The 14,812-nt window shown below is 49.7% G+C and overlaps 1 protein-coding gene across 1 annotated transcript; it reads left to right on the forward strand.

Moving 5' to 3' along the window:
* Positions 1-10,545: 10,545 nt before the first annotated feature.
* Positions 10,546-13,561, forward strand: NOG (noggin). Its single transcript, XM_088664345.1, has one exon. It carries the CDS (start codon positions 11,968-11,970, stop codon positions 12,640-12,642), a length of 675 nt encoding a protein of 224 aa, XP_088520471.1. The 5' UTR covers positions 10,546-11,967; the 3' UTR covers positions 12,643-13,561.
* Positions 13,562-14,812: the final 1,251 nt, after the last annotated feature.

Here is a 14,812-nt window from a genome sequence, read left to right on the forward strand (position 1 = left end):
CTGTGCCTGGCTGCTGCCCCTTGTCTCCTGCAGCCAGGCTTTCCCGTTTCCCTGCTGTGGTGCTGCGTCAGTGGGGGAGGGCACCACCGTTCCCGCCCTTCCTTGCCACTCCCTGCGATGTGGGCAGTCTCTGACGAGATGCTGGGGGGAGTTGCAGAGAAAGCAATTCCCGCCCTTTCCCTCCTTGCGTCTTGGCGCCGCTGGGGTTTGAAAAGCCCGCGCGCGCGCGCTATCAATCTGCATGGGTTCCTGGTCCTGGCTGGCCCCAGGCGTGGCTTGAAAGGGTTGTTGGGGGAGTGGTTTCTCCTGCGACCGTGGGAACCAAGCCCGCTTTGCGCGCGTTGCTTGTTTGTCGCTCCACCGGGATTCCTGTCTCACCCCCACCGCCAGAGCCGCTTTGCTCAGCTGATCCATATCACTGGGCTTTGGACCTCTCGAGAGCTCATCCTTCACGTCCTCATGCAACCCCAAGTAGAACGCCGCTTGCATTGGGGGTGACCCTAATTCCCACCCCAATCTGTGCACCAGCATGGTGAATTTCGCCCAGTACGCGCGAACTGTCATATTTCCTTGGCGTAAATTATGAAGTTCCTCCTTAGTCTGGTCCATATGACTATCGGACGAATACATCGTTCTCAAACCTTCTAGAAATAGTTGGACATCCTTCATGCAAGGATTCTTTGTTGCGATCAACGGTCTTAGCCATTCCCTGGCTGCCCCGGTAAGGTGCTCCACAATAAACGCTACTCCGTGCTCATCATCAGGGAACTCAGCGTGGTGTAGCTCAAGAGCATACACCATCTCAGTCTCAAAGCCCTGATATTCCTTCGGGTCTCCATTGAACTTGCTCACTAGGGTCCCGGCTCTCCTTCCTGGCAGCACTTGGACTTGGGGTGCCCCTCCCGCCTTGTTTTTCTCTGCATCCAGCTTGTTTTGGAGGTCTACCGCCACCACCCTTAATTCCTGCTCTCTTTCCTGTAGTGCTCTCACCTGTTCCGCCAGTTGTAGCCGGTCGTCCTGGACCTTCTTAGTCTCTTCTTTAGCTGCCTTCAATTCCCCCTGCGCCTGCAGCGACAGCTGCTGCAGTTCTTGCTGGGCTTGCTCCGCGATCTGCCGTCATCTCTCCGCCTCTGACACGCTCATCCCGGCAACTCCAAAGTAGCCCAAAAAAGACTTGGAGGTTGCTGTCACAGTGGCCGGAGTGGACTACTTCAGAGTAACGACGCTACGCAGCTCTGCATTTTTATTCTTTTATTGGTGCTGCGTATTTACAGTGCTGAAGTCATGCTATTTACACGGAGTGATGTGGTCAGTCGGTTTCAGAACCTCCAAGTGACTTTTGGCGCGTCTTTCCCCAGCACAAAAGTCTTGGAAGCCCCATCCTCTTTCCCCTCCTCTTCCGGCGTAATTCTGGAGTTGGGGGGATGGGTCTCCCCCCCTTACTTCCCCCTTCCTGTCCCACCTGGGACCCTGGCTCCGCTACCTTGCCTGAGCCTCGGACCCGACTTCCTGCTTCCCCACTGGAATCGGAGCTCCCTCTGCTTCCCCCTGTGGTCGGTGATGGGCTTGAACTCAGGAGGGGAGGGACTTCGCGATATCCCCTGTCCCTCACAACATCCCCCAAAAATAAGACGTGTTGGGGGTACCGGTACCTACCCAACCCTGACGTTCGCGGGACCCTCCTGGGCAGGAGGAAATAGCCGCCTCAACCCTGTTGTGAGGCCGTAGCAGGAGACCCGGGAACTCCCCTGCGGAAGAATCGGGCACGCTCGCAAAAAACAAGTAAGCGGCGGCTGATCCTTCTGGCCCCGATGCCGTCCGACGCCACGAGGAGCTGCAAGAAAGGAGACTCAAATGAAAGGGGGAGCGTGAGCGCTCCAACGCAGCCGTTGCTGGAGTTAGCCCCCAGGCGTCTCCAACCGAGAAGCTCCGCAGAAAGCCCCCTAGGAGGTCAGAGAAAAGGCAGCTTCGTTGCTGAAGCCGCACACACCGCCGCTCTCCAGCTGATCGGCGGGGAAGCGCCCGCCCAGGAGATGTAGGGGCGGACTCCAAGCACAGCTTCCTGAGCGCTCACGGCTTCTCGAGCACTGGCGGGGTGGCCGCGCAGGCAGGGGACTCCCAGAAGCTCGGAGCTGCTGCTGAAGAGAGCGCACACGCCACACAAAAAACGTGAGCGCTCGTGGCACCGTGAGCGCTCGTGGCACCGTGCTCTTGCTCCACGGATGCCTGTAAAAAAAAACCGCTGCAAAAACAAAACAAATGGAAGAGAGGTGAAGGTAAGGGCTGGTGGAGGAAGGAGAGAGAGCTAAAAGGGGAGAGGGAATCGTCCAGTGATGCGGTCGACCAATGATCCGAATGTTTTAGGTGCCGGGGCAAAGCCCCAGCCGCGCCGCGCCACACCGTGTGAAGCCCAGGGACCCGGCAGCGGGCGGCGCGCGAAGCTGCAGGACCCGGCAGGACCCGGCAGCAGCCTCAGCCGTGCCGCGTGAAGCCCTGGGGCCCAGCAGCAGGCTCAGCGGGCGGCGCAAGAAAGCCCCGTACTTAATAATGCTGTACCATGCTTACCAGTAATTAAAAAAAGACATCCCCCGAAAATAAGCCGTGATGTGTTTTTTCAGAGGAAAAATAAATATAAGACGTGTCTTATTTTAGGAGAAACACGGTATCAGCACCACGCTCTAACCAGCTGTGCTATTGCCAAGTAAAGGAGAAAGCACAGCTTCATATAGAGCCAACTGTGTCATCTTGTAACAGGGGACTCAGCTACATTAGTAAAGAAACGACGATTTGAATGTGCTATAAACATGCAACACCAGATGGCACCAGAGAGCAGGAATTTTTATGCATCATTTTCCATAGGGTTTTTCCCCCCTTATGTGTAGATCCACCCAGAGATAACAGGGTAATGTTATAAAATAAAGGGGAGAGGAAATCAACATCATTGCCATCCCACTGTGTCCTTCTGATGTTTTATGTGTGATGAAGGGTGGCAGTTGCAAGGACTGAGATTTGCACAATGATTTAAATCGGGCATCCCCAAATTTTGTCCCTCCAGATGTTTTGGACTACAATTCCCATCATCCCTGGCCACTGGTCCTCTTAGCTAGGGATCATGGGAGTTGTAGGCCAAAGGATCTGGAGGGCCGCAGTTTGGGGATGCCTGATTTAAATAATAAAAGGATATCAAACCATGTAAAAGCATTATTTTTATCACTCTCCTTGCCTGGCACACCTGATGCATGGATTTTTAAAGGAATGCAGTATGCTATCCTAATTTATACCTTACTTATACCAATTGTGGGGAATCCATGCTACTCAAGGTGTTGTTGGGCTCCCACTCCCATCAGCACCAGCCAGCACAGTCAGTGGTCATGGATGATGGGAGTTGTAGTCCAACAACAGCATACCCTCTAACATTTATCTGATGAAAATAGGGGTGTCCTATTCAATAATAGTAATAATAATAATAATAATAATACCCCACTCATCTAACTGGGTTGCTCCAGCCACTTTGGGCAACTTCTAACATATATAAAAACATAATAAAACATTAAGAGAAACTTAATTTATTATGATTTATATGATTTATATATGTATTTGGGTTCATGGTTCGGGCTTACGTTTTTTCTGTTTTTCTGTTGCTTTTTATTATTATTGTTTTGTTTATTTGCTTGTCTATGTTGACTTTATGTGTATTTTAAATCAAATAAAGTCTTATTTTAATATTAAAAAAGAGAGAAACTTCCCTATAAGGGGCTGCCTTCAGATGTCTTCTAAAGGTTGTATACTTACTTACCTCCTTGTCTTGGGGGTTGCATAACTCCATACTGTCCAATATTTCCCAATGAAAATAGGGACGTCCTAAGGAAAAGCGTGACATTCCAGGATCAAATCAGAAACTGGGGTGGATTATTTAAATCTGGTACTGTCTCTGGAGAATAGGAAGACTTGGAGGGTCTGCAAAAGTTGAAGGAGTACAGGCTCCCTACCCCTGATTTATACATTCATTCTTCCCTGAGCATTTTTTTTATAATAAAAAAAGTTTATATTTGTTAATTATATTATTTTCTCTTTATTAAAAACAAAGAGGGTGATTTTGGAAGGGTTGAATAATATTTTATTGATGGCTGAGCCAATAGGTTTTCACTGAGATCCTATTTAGCATACCATTTCTCGCTGTCACATCTAGAATCTAGAACTTGGGCACTGAAATGAAAGGGGACAGAGAGCTCATTTAAAACATTTTTCTCCTTGTAGCTTCCCCACCACCTCGAAGCAATTTTCAACTCCAAAGGGAAGTGAGTGGAAATATTAACCAGGCATACTGAATAACTCTAGCAGTTGAAATAATATCTGATATACTTGAACGAGCATACCTAGATACTTAGGTTTATTGATATGAGTGAGTGTGCATGCAACGGAGGTCTTTGACTCAAAACATGATTCACCCGTATCAGTTGCAACTTGCATACTTGTAAATAATTTGTTACAAGCGGAACTGGCTGATTTCTAAAGAGAGACCTGGATAAAGTTCCCATATTTCACAGAGCCACAGAAATATTAACCAAGAGGTAGCTGCTATGATCATGCTGACCGATTCATTTGATATAACCCAGGACTCTGAATTTTCACCTAGAACTCCTTGGATCAAACCCAGAACATCTGGATGAGTCAGAGTTCTTTTTAAAAAAGGAGAAACACATCTGTTCTTAATTTTGATTAAAGACTGGAGAACTCATCATGGCCCTAGGTAGGTGGGTTAATTCTTGAAAATATAATTACAATGCAAGTAAGGGGACGAGAGAGAGGAAGAGAGAAAACTGAGAGTGATCATAGGGAATATTACAAAACTAGCACTCTTTTCCCCCAAAATGGAAACATGCTCATGGATTCAGCGGCTCCTAAATCAAGAGACTGGTGTAGAGTACGCTAGTAAAACACTTAAGGCTATGAAAAACCTCTGCGGAGAGCACTATTAACTTCAGTGATTTTTCAGAGCCGAGAAGAGGGAACTAAAAGGATAGCCTATCAAGCAACGTCCTATTTAAGCAAAGTACTTAAATACTGATTTACTCCAAGAGATGCTTGAAATTAATCACGCATGCAGTCTTCATTGAAGGCGGTGGTGGGTCTGCTATTAAACTTTAATAGAAGTCTAGTACCGAGCCACACACATTCTGCTGGCTAAGCTAAATGTGCCTACTGAATGCAAAGTGAATCCACATTCTCGGATATTTCCTAGCGAAATGTTTGTAAATGTCTCAAAGGTGGTGGAAACAGTCACTTTATCAAATTTGAAGCTGAAATGCAGACATGTTCTCCCTTACCAGGAAAGTATGTTTTGGACAGAGAATATAGCAGCGTGGGTAGGTGTGGGGGGGGGGTTCAGAAGGCATCTTTCAGGGCAGGAGGAGGGGACCCCTGATTGGTTCTTCTATTTTCATTCTGGTGGTTTTAGATATGCAGATACCTGCTATCCTCATCTGATAAGGACGTAAGAACAGCTGCTGGATCAGGACAATGGCCCATCTAGTCCAGGATCCTGTTCTCACAGTTGCCTGTGATAAAATTGCATCTATGGTGAACCAAGGTTTCCTGCACTGACCTGGCATAATGAATTGATCTTGCCCCACACTGGAGCAGGAAGCCTCTTGCATTGCCGACTTTGGAGACAGAAGTTTGGAAGAGAAATCCTTATTCTCTTAAGCACAATAGTGATTGCTCCAAACACATTAAAACTTGATTAAATTTACATCTGCCCTCGTCCGCCTTTAAACAAATGTTCCCCATGAAAATACTTAGGCTAGAATAAATCACAGACACTTAGTTTTGCAAATAAGTGAGTGTTTCACTCACAGAGTTTCAGAAATTACAGCAAACAAGTCTCCATCCATTGGCAGTAAAAATAAAGAAGAAAAGGGTTCCAGGTGATTTAAAAAGAAAAGGATTTGGTTTCCTTACTAAAAAAAAAAATCATGCAATATTTGGTTTAGCAGAGATGCAGTCTGTAAAAATATCCTTTTAAAGAGATTTTCCATTCAGTTGGTTTTTCTTGCACCTGAGGCAAGATGTATGCCTTCTTTCTTTGAGGAAGGCAGCAAAGAAGAGAGAAAAGGGAGAAGCAATGGTTGCTGGGAGCCTCCTAAGTCACACCTAGTGATGACTTGAGCTCAGGGCTCAGGTTAACCCTTTCATGCATGCAAGCATGAGTCAGTAACTGTAAATTATTACAGCAGAAACCTCCAGAACCTGCCATTGTCCATTAAGTCTGAAGTTGCAAGAGGTCTTCAGAATTCAAAGCAGTTTCGAGTACAGGGCTGGAGAATTCACAAGAGGACATCCAACTGATGACAATGGAATTGCCTGGCCTTTTATGGAACAGAACTAGATTACTTAACCCATTCACAGTCCCATGTGCCTTTTCTGAATGTGTCACGTGCTTTGCCCCTAGAATGTACAGTATATTATTCATAGTTAACTATCCCATTAACTAGAAGAGATGGAGAACTTTCAGTCCTCCAGATGTTGTTATCGACTCCAGCTCCCATCAGCCCCAGGCACTGTGGCCAACAGCCAGGCATGTTGGGAGTTGTAGTCCAACAACATCCAGAGGGCCACAAGTTTGCCATCCCTGGTGTAAAGGAACCAGGGGCATTGCTAGGTGTTTAGAGTGTGTATACTCAGGATGCAGGCTCATGACACAGAGTTATTATAGAGTGCCTCTGGGAAGGTTAAAATAGTGGGATGGAGCACCCAGCTACCCTGGGTGCAAAGTTGTTTCTAAATAATTATGCTTAAAAATGGAGGGAAGGGGCAGGAGATATAGAATCATAGAGTTGGAAGTGTCCACAAGGGCCATCCAGTCCAACCCCCTGCCAAGCAGGAAACACCATCAAAGCATTCCTGACAGATGGCTGTCAAGCCTCTGCTTAAAGACCTCCAAAGAAGGAAACTCCACCACACTCCTTGGCAGCAAATTCCACTGTCGAACAGATCTTACTGTCAGGAAGTTCTTCCTGATGTTTAGGTGGAATCTTCTTTCTTGTAGCTTGAATCCATTGCTCCGTGTCTGCTTCTCTGGAGCAGCAGAAAACAACCTTTCTCCCTCCTCTATATGGCACCCTTTAATATATTTGAACATGGCTATCATATCACCCCTTAACCTTCTCTTCTCCAGGCTAAACATGCCCAGCTCCCTAAGCTGTTCCTCATAAGGCATCATTTCCAGGCCTTTGATCATTTTGGTTGCCCTCCTCTGGACACGTTCCAGCTGGTCAGTATCCTTCTTGAACTGTGGTGCCCAGAACTGGACACAGTACTCCAGGTGAGGTGTGACCAGAGCAGAATATAGTGGTACTATTACTTCCCTTGATCTAGATGCTATACTCCTATTGATGCAGCCCAGAATTACATTGGCTTTTTAGCTGCTACAACACACTGTTGACCAGGCATCCCCAAACTGCGGCCCTCCAGATGTTTTGGCCTATAACTCCCATGATCCCTAGCTAACAGGGCCAGTGGTCAGGGAAGATGGGAATTGTAGTCCAAAACATCTGGAGGGCCAAAGTTTGGGGATGCCTGCTGTTGACTCATGTCAAGTTTGTGGTCTACCAAGACTCCTAGATCCTTTTCACATGTACTCCTCTCAAGCCAGGTGTCACCCATCCTGTATTTGTGCCTTTCATTATTATTATTTTTTGCCCAAGTGTAGTACTTTACATTTCTCCCTGTTAAAATTCATCTTGTTTGCTTTGGCCCAGTACAACCGATCTATAGGGCCTGGTACAACTGATCTAGGATTCAGCTCATCTGGACAACCCCTAAAAACACTGCCTCCCCTGTCCTGCTCTGGCAAGAGGAGAGTCTTCAAGATGCTGCTGGCTTCCTAGAGAGCAGGGTTTCCTCCCAAATATTACTGACCAGCTGACCTGGAAAGCAGATACCGGTATCATAGTTCAAACTCCTTCCCCCCCCCCCAAGAGGTAGGGAAAGTGTTTCTCTTACCCTCTTAAGAATAAGGCAGAACAGGTTTTAATGGCAGAGGTGAAGACGTCTCTCTCCCGCGCATATATATTTGCATTTCTCCAAAGAGGTCAGGAAACTGTGTCAGGTGTTACGCTGCTTTATCTACACCAGTGATGGCGAACCTATGACACGCGTGTCAGACGTGACACGCAGAGCCCTCATCGGCCCATTCGCGCTGTTGTTGTTGTTCCCCCCCCCCATATTTGTTCTTCCGCTCCTCCTCACGCTACAGCTTGTCTCCACTGTTAAAACCCGGGTCCTTTTTTGTTGTTGTTGTTGCTGGTAGCCAGAGATTGGTTTTTTAACCCTTTCTGTGCTTTTTTTCTGGTGCTTTGGCAGACTATGATTGGGTGTAACAGCGTTCATTTTTTAACCCGTTCTGTGCTGGGTTTTTTGGCGCTTTGGCAGACTATGTCGGTGCTGTGTGCTAGTTCCAGCAAAGGTATTATTCGCCATTTATTTCTGTTCTCTTCCCCCCCCCCCAAAAAAAAGAGGACAGGAGTTTACAATCAAAACTGACATCATATCCACAACCATGCATTCAAAGCATGTTGGCTTCCCTCCCAAAGATTCCTGGGAACTGGTAATAGTAGCTCTGCGAAGGATCAAACTACAGTTCCCAGGATTCTTTAAGGGGAAGCCACATGCTTTGAATGCATAGTTGTGGAAAACAGGGAAATCAACAAAAGAACAGGAAGGAAGCAGAACCAGGAGAAAATGGGGAGCAATTGTTTCAAGCCCTGTTCAAGTTTTGTTAAATGTTTCTGCGGAGGGATGAGGTTGCACACACCTTCCACACAGCTTTCAACCTTTCTACCTCGAGCAAGGAGGCCTGAAGGAACTGGTAAGGGCTTGCAGCCTTCCCCATGGCTGGGCAACCCCCCAGTCATAGAATCATAGCCTTGTAGAGTTGGAAGGGACCACGAGGGTCATCTAGCCCAACCCCCTGCAACTTCAGGAATCTTTTGCCCACAACCCTGAGAATTAGAGCCTCATGCTTTACCGACTGAGCCATCCCATAAGTTTGTGAGCAGGGCTGCAACTGCATCCAACTCCTTAACAATCCCCATCCCAGACTTTCCCATTCAACATGGAAGGATGGGAAGGGAGACAGGAATGAGTCTAGTGGCATGCAGTTCCACACTCAATCAACGGATGCACTTTAAGAGGCACTGAGCAGCACTTCCATTGCAGGACAGGACAGTGGTGTGGACATAAGAGCCAACTCCTATGGGCCAAGGTCCGTTCACCACCTCCACCCAATAAAATATTTGAAGGGACCAGGAGACCCCAAAGTTGATGGAAACTGCCATTCAAATGGTATGTGTATGCCAAGTCTCTGACTGATTATGTGGAGCAGGGCTTACCTGTCCCTGCCCCCCATATTTTATTCAAGTTGGCACCCCCGGGTGGGTAATTTTGCATGCCCCGGCATGGCAGTGACCAGAGGAAGGATAGGAATTGCCAAAGGCTCCCTTCCCCTGCCAACAGGAGTGGCAGCTTGGGTCCACGACCGTGGGTGTCATGCAGCGTGCATGGCCCTGCCACCAAAGTTTGTGTGGATGTCCGGCCACGTCATGGGAAATTCTGTGGGTGCTCTCAGACACCCAGGACCCCAAGGAGCTGGGACCTATGCCCACCAACACACATACATTGCATTGCCTAAATTTGGACATAGCTTTCGGAAAAGATCACAAACTTGACATGAGTCAGCAGTGTGATGCAGCAGCTAAAAAAGCCAATGCAATTCTGGGCTGCATCAATAGGAGTATAGCATCTAGATCTAGGGAAGTAATAGTACCACTGTATTCTGCTCTGGTCACACCTCACCTGGAGTACTGTGTCCAGTTCTGGGCACCACAGTTCAAGAAGGATACTGACCAGCGGGAACGTGTCCAGAAGAGGGCAACCAAAATGGTCAGAGGCCTGGAAACGATGCCTTATGAGGAACGGCTTAGGGAGCTGGGTATGTTTAGCCTGGAGAAGAGAAGGTTAAGGGGTGATATGATAGCCATGTTCAAATATATGAAGGGATGTTATATGGAGGAGGGAGAATGATTGTTTTCTGCTGCTCCAGAGAAGCGGACATGGAGCAATGGATTCAAACTTCAAGAAAGAAGATTCCACCTAAACATTAGGAAGAACTTCCTGACAGTAAGAGCTGTTTGGCAGTGGAATTTGCTACCAAGGAGTGTGGTGGAGTCTCCTTCTTTGGAGGTCTTTAAGCAGAGGCTTGACAGGCATATGTCAAGAATGCTTTGATGGTGTTTCCTGCTTGGCAGGGGGTTGGACTGGATGGCCCTTGTGGTCTCTTCCAACTCTATGATTCTATGAAAAGGAAGAAGCCAGCAACACATTGGAAGCAAAATGCCTGCGATGGGGGGAGGGGGGGTTCTCTTATTTCTTGGATATCATCGTTGCCCTTTGAAGAAAATAAGAAGACAGAAAACGAGGAGGTGCAAGCCTGATGGGAGAGCTTCGTCCAGACCTCCCGACAGTGTTTGTGTAACCACCCCGCTTCTCTTGCACGCCTGGACTATTTCAAGAAGTTACCTGAGGAAGAAGGGCCGGCAGCCGCTGGATCCTCAAATTAATCCCAGCAGAGGGCGCTCTCTCCTCCAGCTTGGATTAGCATTAGGCAGCAATTTCACGCTCGGAGAGAGGAGGCGTCTGCAGAGAACTTCTCGGGCTGGACGCCAACAAGCGCGCTTAGGAATTACATCACGGGCTCGCGTTTCTGTGTCTGCGTATGTGTGTGTGTGTGTGTAGTAGCGGCGCAAATAAATGCAGCCGCCGCGACCAGGTACTGGGGCAATAAGTGGGGGAAGGCAAGGGGAGGGGAAAGAGCTTGGAGGCGGAGGAAGGAAAGTGAAAGGAGCCAGTGAGAGCGCGCAGAGGCGCACATGGAGAGGCTAGGTGCCTTGCAAGGTTGCAGTGCTCTCCTGCTGCTGACACGGAACTCCAGCTCGGGGAGCTTGGTCTAAAAGCTGCCTGCCACCCACCCACAGCAGAGCTAGGCGGAGGTGCACAAGAAGAAGCAGCAGCAGCAGCAGCGAGCGGGGAAGTTGCCCAACCTCGTGGATTGCAGCGGTGCGCTTGCTTGCTTTGCAGGCTGCAGGAAGGCGAAGGGGGAAGGCAGGCGCGCGCGCGTGCTGCAGAGCATCATCTCCAAGCCACGCTTCGGCAGCGGCACGTTTGCAGCGGAGCGCAGAGATACAGAGAGACGCTCGGCGCCTTGGCCTCGCTTTGGTGGACGGCTCGGCGTGGTCCGGCCAGAGGCTTGCAACAGGAGCTGCTCCCGGCAGGACTTTGGCTTTCGTGGAGGGATCGCCGCCGCCCCCTCCTCTCCACCTCTGTCCTCTGCTTCTTCTTCCTTTTTTTTTAAAGGAGAGAGGTGCCGGAAAAGAGCGAGTCGGTGGTTTCCATAGTGATGGAGGAGCACGGGCAGGAAATTTAAAGGCGCTGGATCCTCGCGAAGCAGACAAGCTGGTGCCAACGTGCGTGGCGGCGGCTGCTGTTGCCGCGGCGGCTGCTTTTGCAGGCTTTTGCAAAGAGAAACGCGAGCCGGAGGGGAAGTTTGCAGAAGAAGCTTCTGCTGAGTGACACCGCGCAACCAACTCGGGAGCCAGAGGAACAATTGCACCGAGCCGGACGAGGCGTCAGGTCTCCGGAACGCGACGGTTTGCTTTGGCTTGGTGGCGTGTGCTTTTCTTATTTATTTATTTTTTTCTCTTTTTGCATATACTCACCCGAGGCGTTTGCACGCGCCGAATTGCTCCGCGGGACTGAGCGTGGCGCATCCCCAGGGCGACCCCTACTTCTTTCCCACGGCGGCTTGCTCAGATCCCCACGCCGTCCCTTGCGCGCTTCTCCCGATGCCTCTTTTGCTCGGCCTGACCGCCCGGTGAGCCTCCCTCCTTCCCTTCCGTCCCCCCGTCGAGGATGGATCATTCCCAGTGGCTCGTGACTATTTACGCCTTGGTAGTTCTCCTGGGGCTCCGTCTGGAGCGAGGCGCTTGCCAGCACTACCTGCACATCCGCCCTGCGCCGAGCGACAACTTGCCCCTGGTGGATCTAATCGAGCACCCGGACCCTATCTTCGACCCCAAGGAGAAGGACCTCAACGACACGCTCCTGCGCAACCTCCTGGGCACCCACTTCGACGCCAACTTCATGGCGGTCTCCCTGGCCGACGATCGCCTGGGAGGGGACGACCTGGCCGAGCTGGACCTGCTGCTGCGGCAGAGGCCGTCGGGGGCCATGCCCAGCGAGATCAAGAGCCTGGAGTTTTACGACGGTGGCCTGCAGGCCAGCAAGAAGCACCGGCTGAGCAAGAAGCTTCGCCGGAAGCTGCAGCTGTGGCTGTGGTCGCAGACCTTCTGCCCGGTCCTCTACACGTGGAACGACCTGGGCAGCCGCTTCTGGCCCCGCTACGTCAAAGTGGGCAGCTGCTTCAGCAAGAGGTCGTGCTCCGTCCCCGAAGGGATGGTCTGCAAGCCGGCCAAGTCGGTGCATCTGACCATCTTGAGGTGGAGGTGCCAGCGCCGAGGCGGGCAGCGCTGCACGTGGATCCCCATTCAGTACCCCATCATCGCCGAGTGCAAATGCTCCTGCTAGTGGACGTGGCGGGGGACCGGGAAGGGAGCTGCTTGCGCGGTGCACTTAATTCCCATCCTCATCCCTTAAAAAACAAAAAAACTGCGAAGATCGTGCCCACCACCCACCCCCTCTCTTGATCTGTTTCTCTACCCCCCCCCCACAAAAAAAACACTAAAACCGGACTCCGGTGGTGGACTTTGGAAAAGCGCCAAAAACTACGGACAGCTTCAGCCTCCCGGTTCAAAACGTTGCACTGCACTGCAAAGTGTAGGGGAATGTAACTTTGTTATGTCTGCGAGCGTGTGAGTGTGAGAGAGAGAGTCGTGCAGAGGTGACAGAAAGTGCGCGCGTGCGGCTATATAAATAGAGGCACCCGCCCCGTTTGAAATCTTTATTGAAAAAAAAGGTCAGTGTTACAATGTGGAGTAAACACCCTCGTCTACTGTATTGTTAAAGAGTCTTCTCATTGATCGCCGCTTTAAGGTATTTTGGCTCCCCCTCCCCTCCTTTTAATTTATATTCCAGAGAAAAATATTAGGGGAATTTAAGAACCTAAACAAACAAACAGGCCCCCATCTGCCCCGCCCCTTTAAAAAAGCAACTTCGCTTTTTTGCGAAGGTTTTTTCCCCAAAGAAAGGTGAACTTTTGGTAAGAAAAGAAACATATATATATATAAATATATATAAGAGATTTTCCATTCTTCGGAAAATGTATGTGTGCGTTGCGTGTGGAATTTTTTTATGGACTTCAAGATATTATTATTGTTATTGTTATTATAATAAAAAAAAGCTTAGGACACGGTGTTACTGTATATAGTGAACTTTTTTTGCTGTTGGAATGTCTTTAACCCTCTGTAAATGGAAGAGAGTCTGCTATTTATTCTTTATATTCGTTCCCTTGTAGTCAAAAAAAGTTCAGTTCAGAATTAAAATCAACCACTAAAACACGGAGCCCTGTGGATTCTCTTCAGTGTTGGGCTGGGAGGCTGAGGTCAGAGGCGTTGGGTTGTGTTAAAGGGAGCTTGCTATACCTTATTAATACACTTAATTTGCATCCCACCTTTCCTTCAAGGAGCATCTGTGGTCCTTTCCCCCCCCCCCATTCCATCCTCCCAACAACCCTGCGAGGGAGGTCAGACCCAAAGAAGGCGGCTGGCCTGAAGGCCACCCAAAATGTTTCATGGATGAGCATGGATTTGAACCTGAGCTCCCAGGCTCTGATCTAACCACTGTGCATCATTGCCTCTCTTTGACTATTTTCTGCATTTGGGGCAGGAACGCTGACGGATGCAAAACTCCTTTTTCTTTTAACAGCACCACATCTAGGTTTACTCGGAGGGAAGGCTCTCCCACGTTCAGGACTCCCCCCCCCAAAAAAAAAAGTGTGCCTAGAACTGGAGCACGGTTCATGGGGAGATCTAGCTCCTTTTTTCCTTTCTGTTCTGTCCCGTCCCGTCCCCGTCTCCCCCTTTAAGGGAGTTTTAAAACTTCTAGGACAGGCGGCGGGGCTGCTTGGTGGTTTTGCTTTGTAATGCTTGCGCTATTGGCTGTCACCCATCCTGGAAGGCACAAGGCAGAGACGCGTCGAGCGGGGAGTGGCGGCGGGGAGAGAGAGAGAGAGAGAGCAGCTCAGCGGTTACCGCTTTGACATCTCATTTACAAGGAGCCACGTGTCTCTGACACCTCCCATTGTGGTCGAGCCCAGCGGAAACCTGAGCCTCGACGGCGCGTTCTTGAGCGCTCGCTGGAGACGGCCGCCTATCCCGCGCCAGAGCGAGCCAGCGCCCCTCTCCGCCTGCCCGCCCCCTTTGCGCTTAACCCCCTCGGCTTCTGAATAGAAAGCGAGAAGGGCGCCTCCAACATCATTGCATCCCCCACCCCCGTCCCTCTCCATGCTCTAGTCTTGCCCGTCTTTTTGTTTTTTGCACCCAATTTGCCCGGAGTTGAGATTCTTCTTTTCTCTCCCTGCCTTCCACTTTCCAGAGCATAGGTGCCGGCTCCCTGGGTGCCTGAGCACCCACAAAATTCCCCATGAAAGGGGCCGGGCACTCATGGGGCATAGCCAAGGGGGGCAGCTGCTCCCCCCCCCAGATCAAGTAAAACAATAAAAATACTTAAATGACTGACCAATCACGTCAGTTCTGCTCCACAAAAAAACAAAAGTCTGCCCCACCTAGCCAAGTCCTGC

This window comes from Zootoca vivipara, chromosome 2 (assembly GCF_965207765.1).
Source record: "Zootoca vivipara chromosome 2, rZooViv2.hap1.1, whole genome shotgun sequence".
NCBI lineage: Eukaryota > Metazoa > Chordata > Lepidosauria > Squamata > Lacertidae > Zootoca > Zootoca vivipara.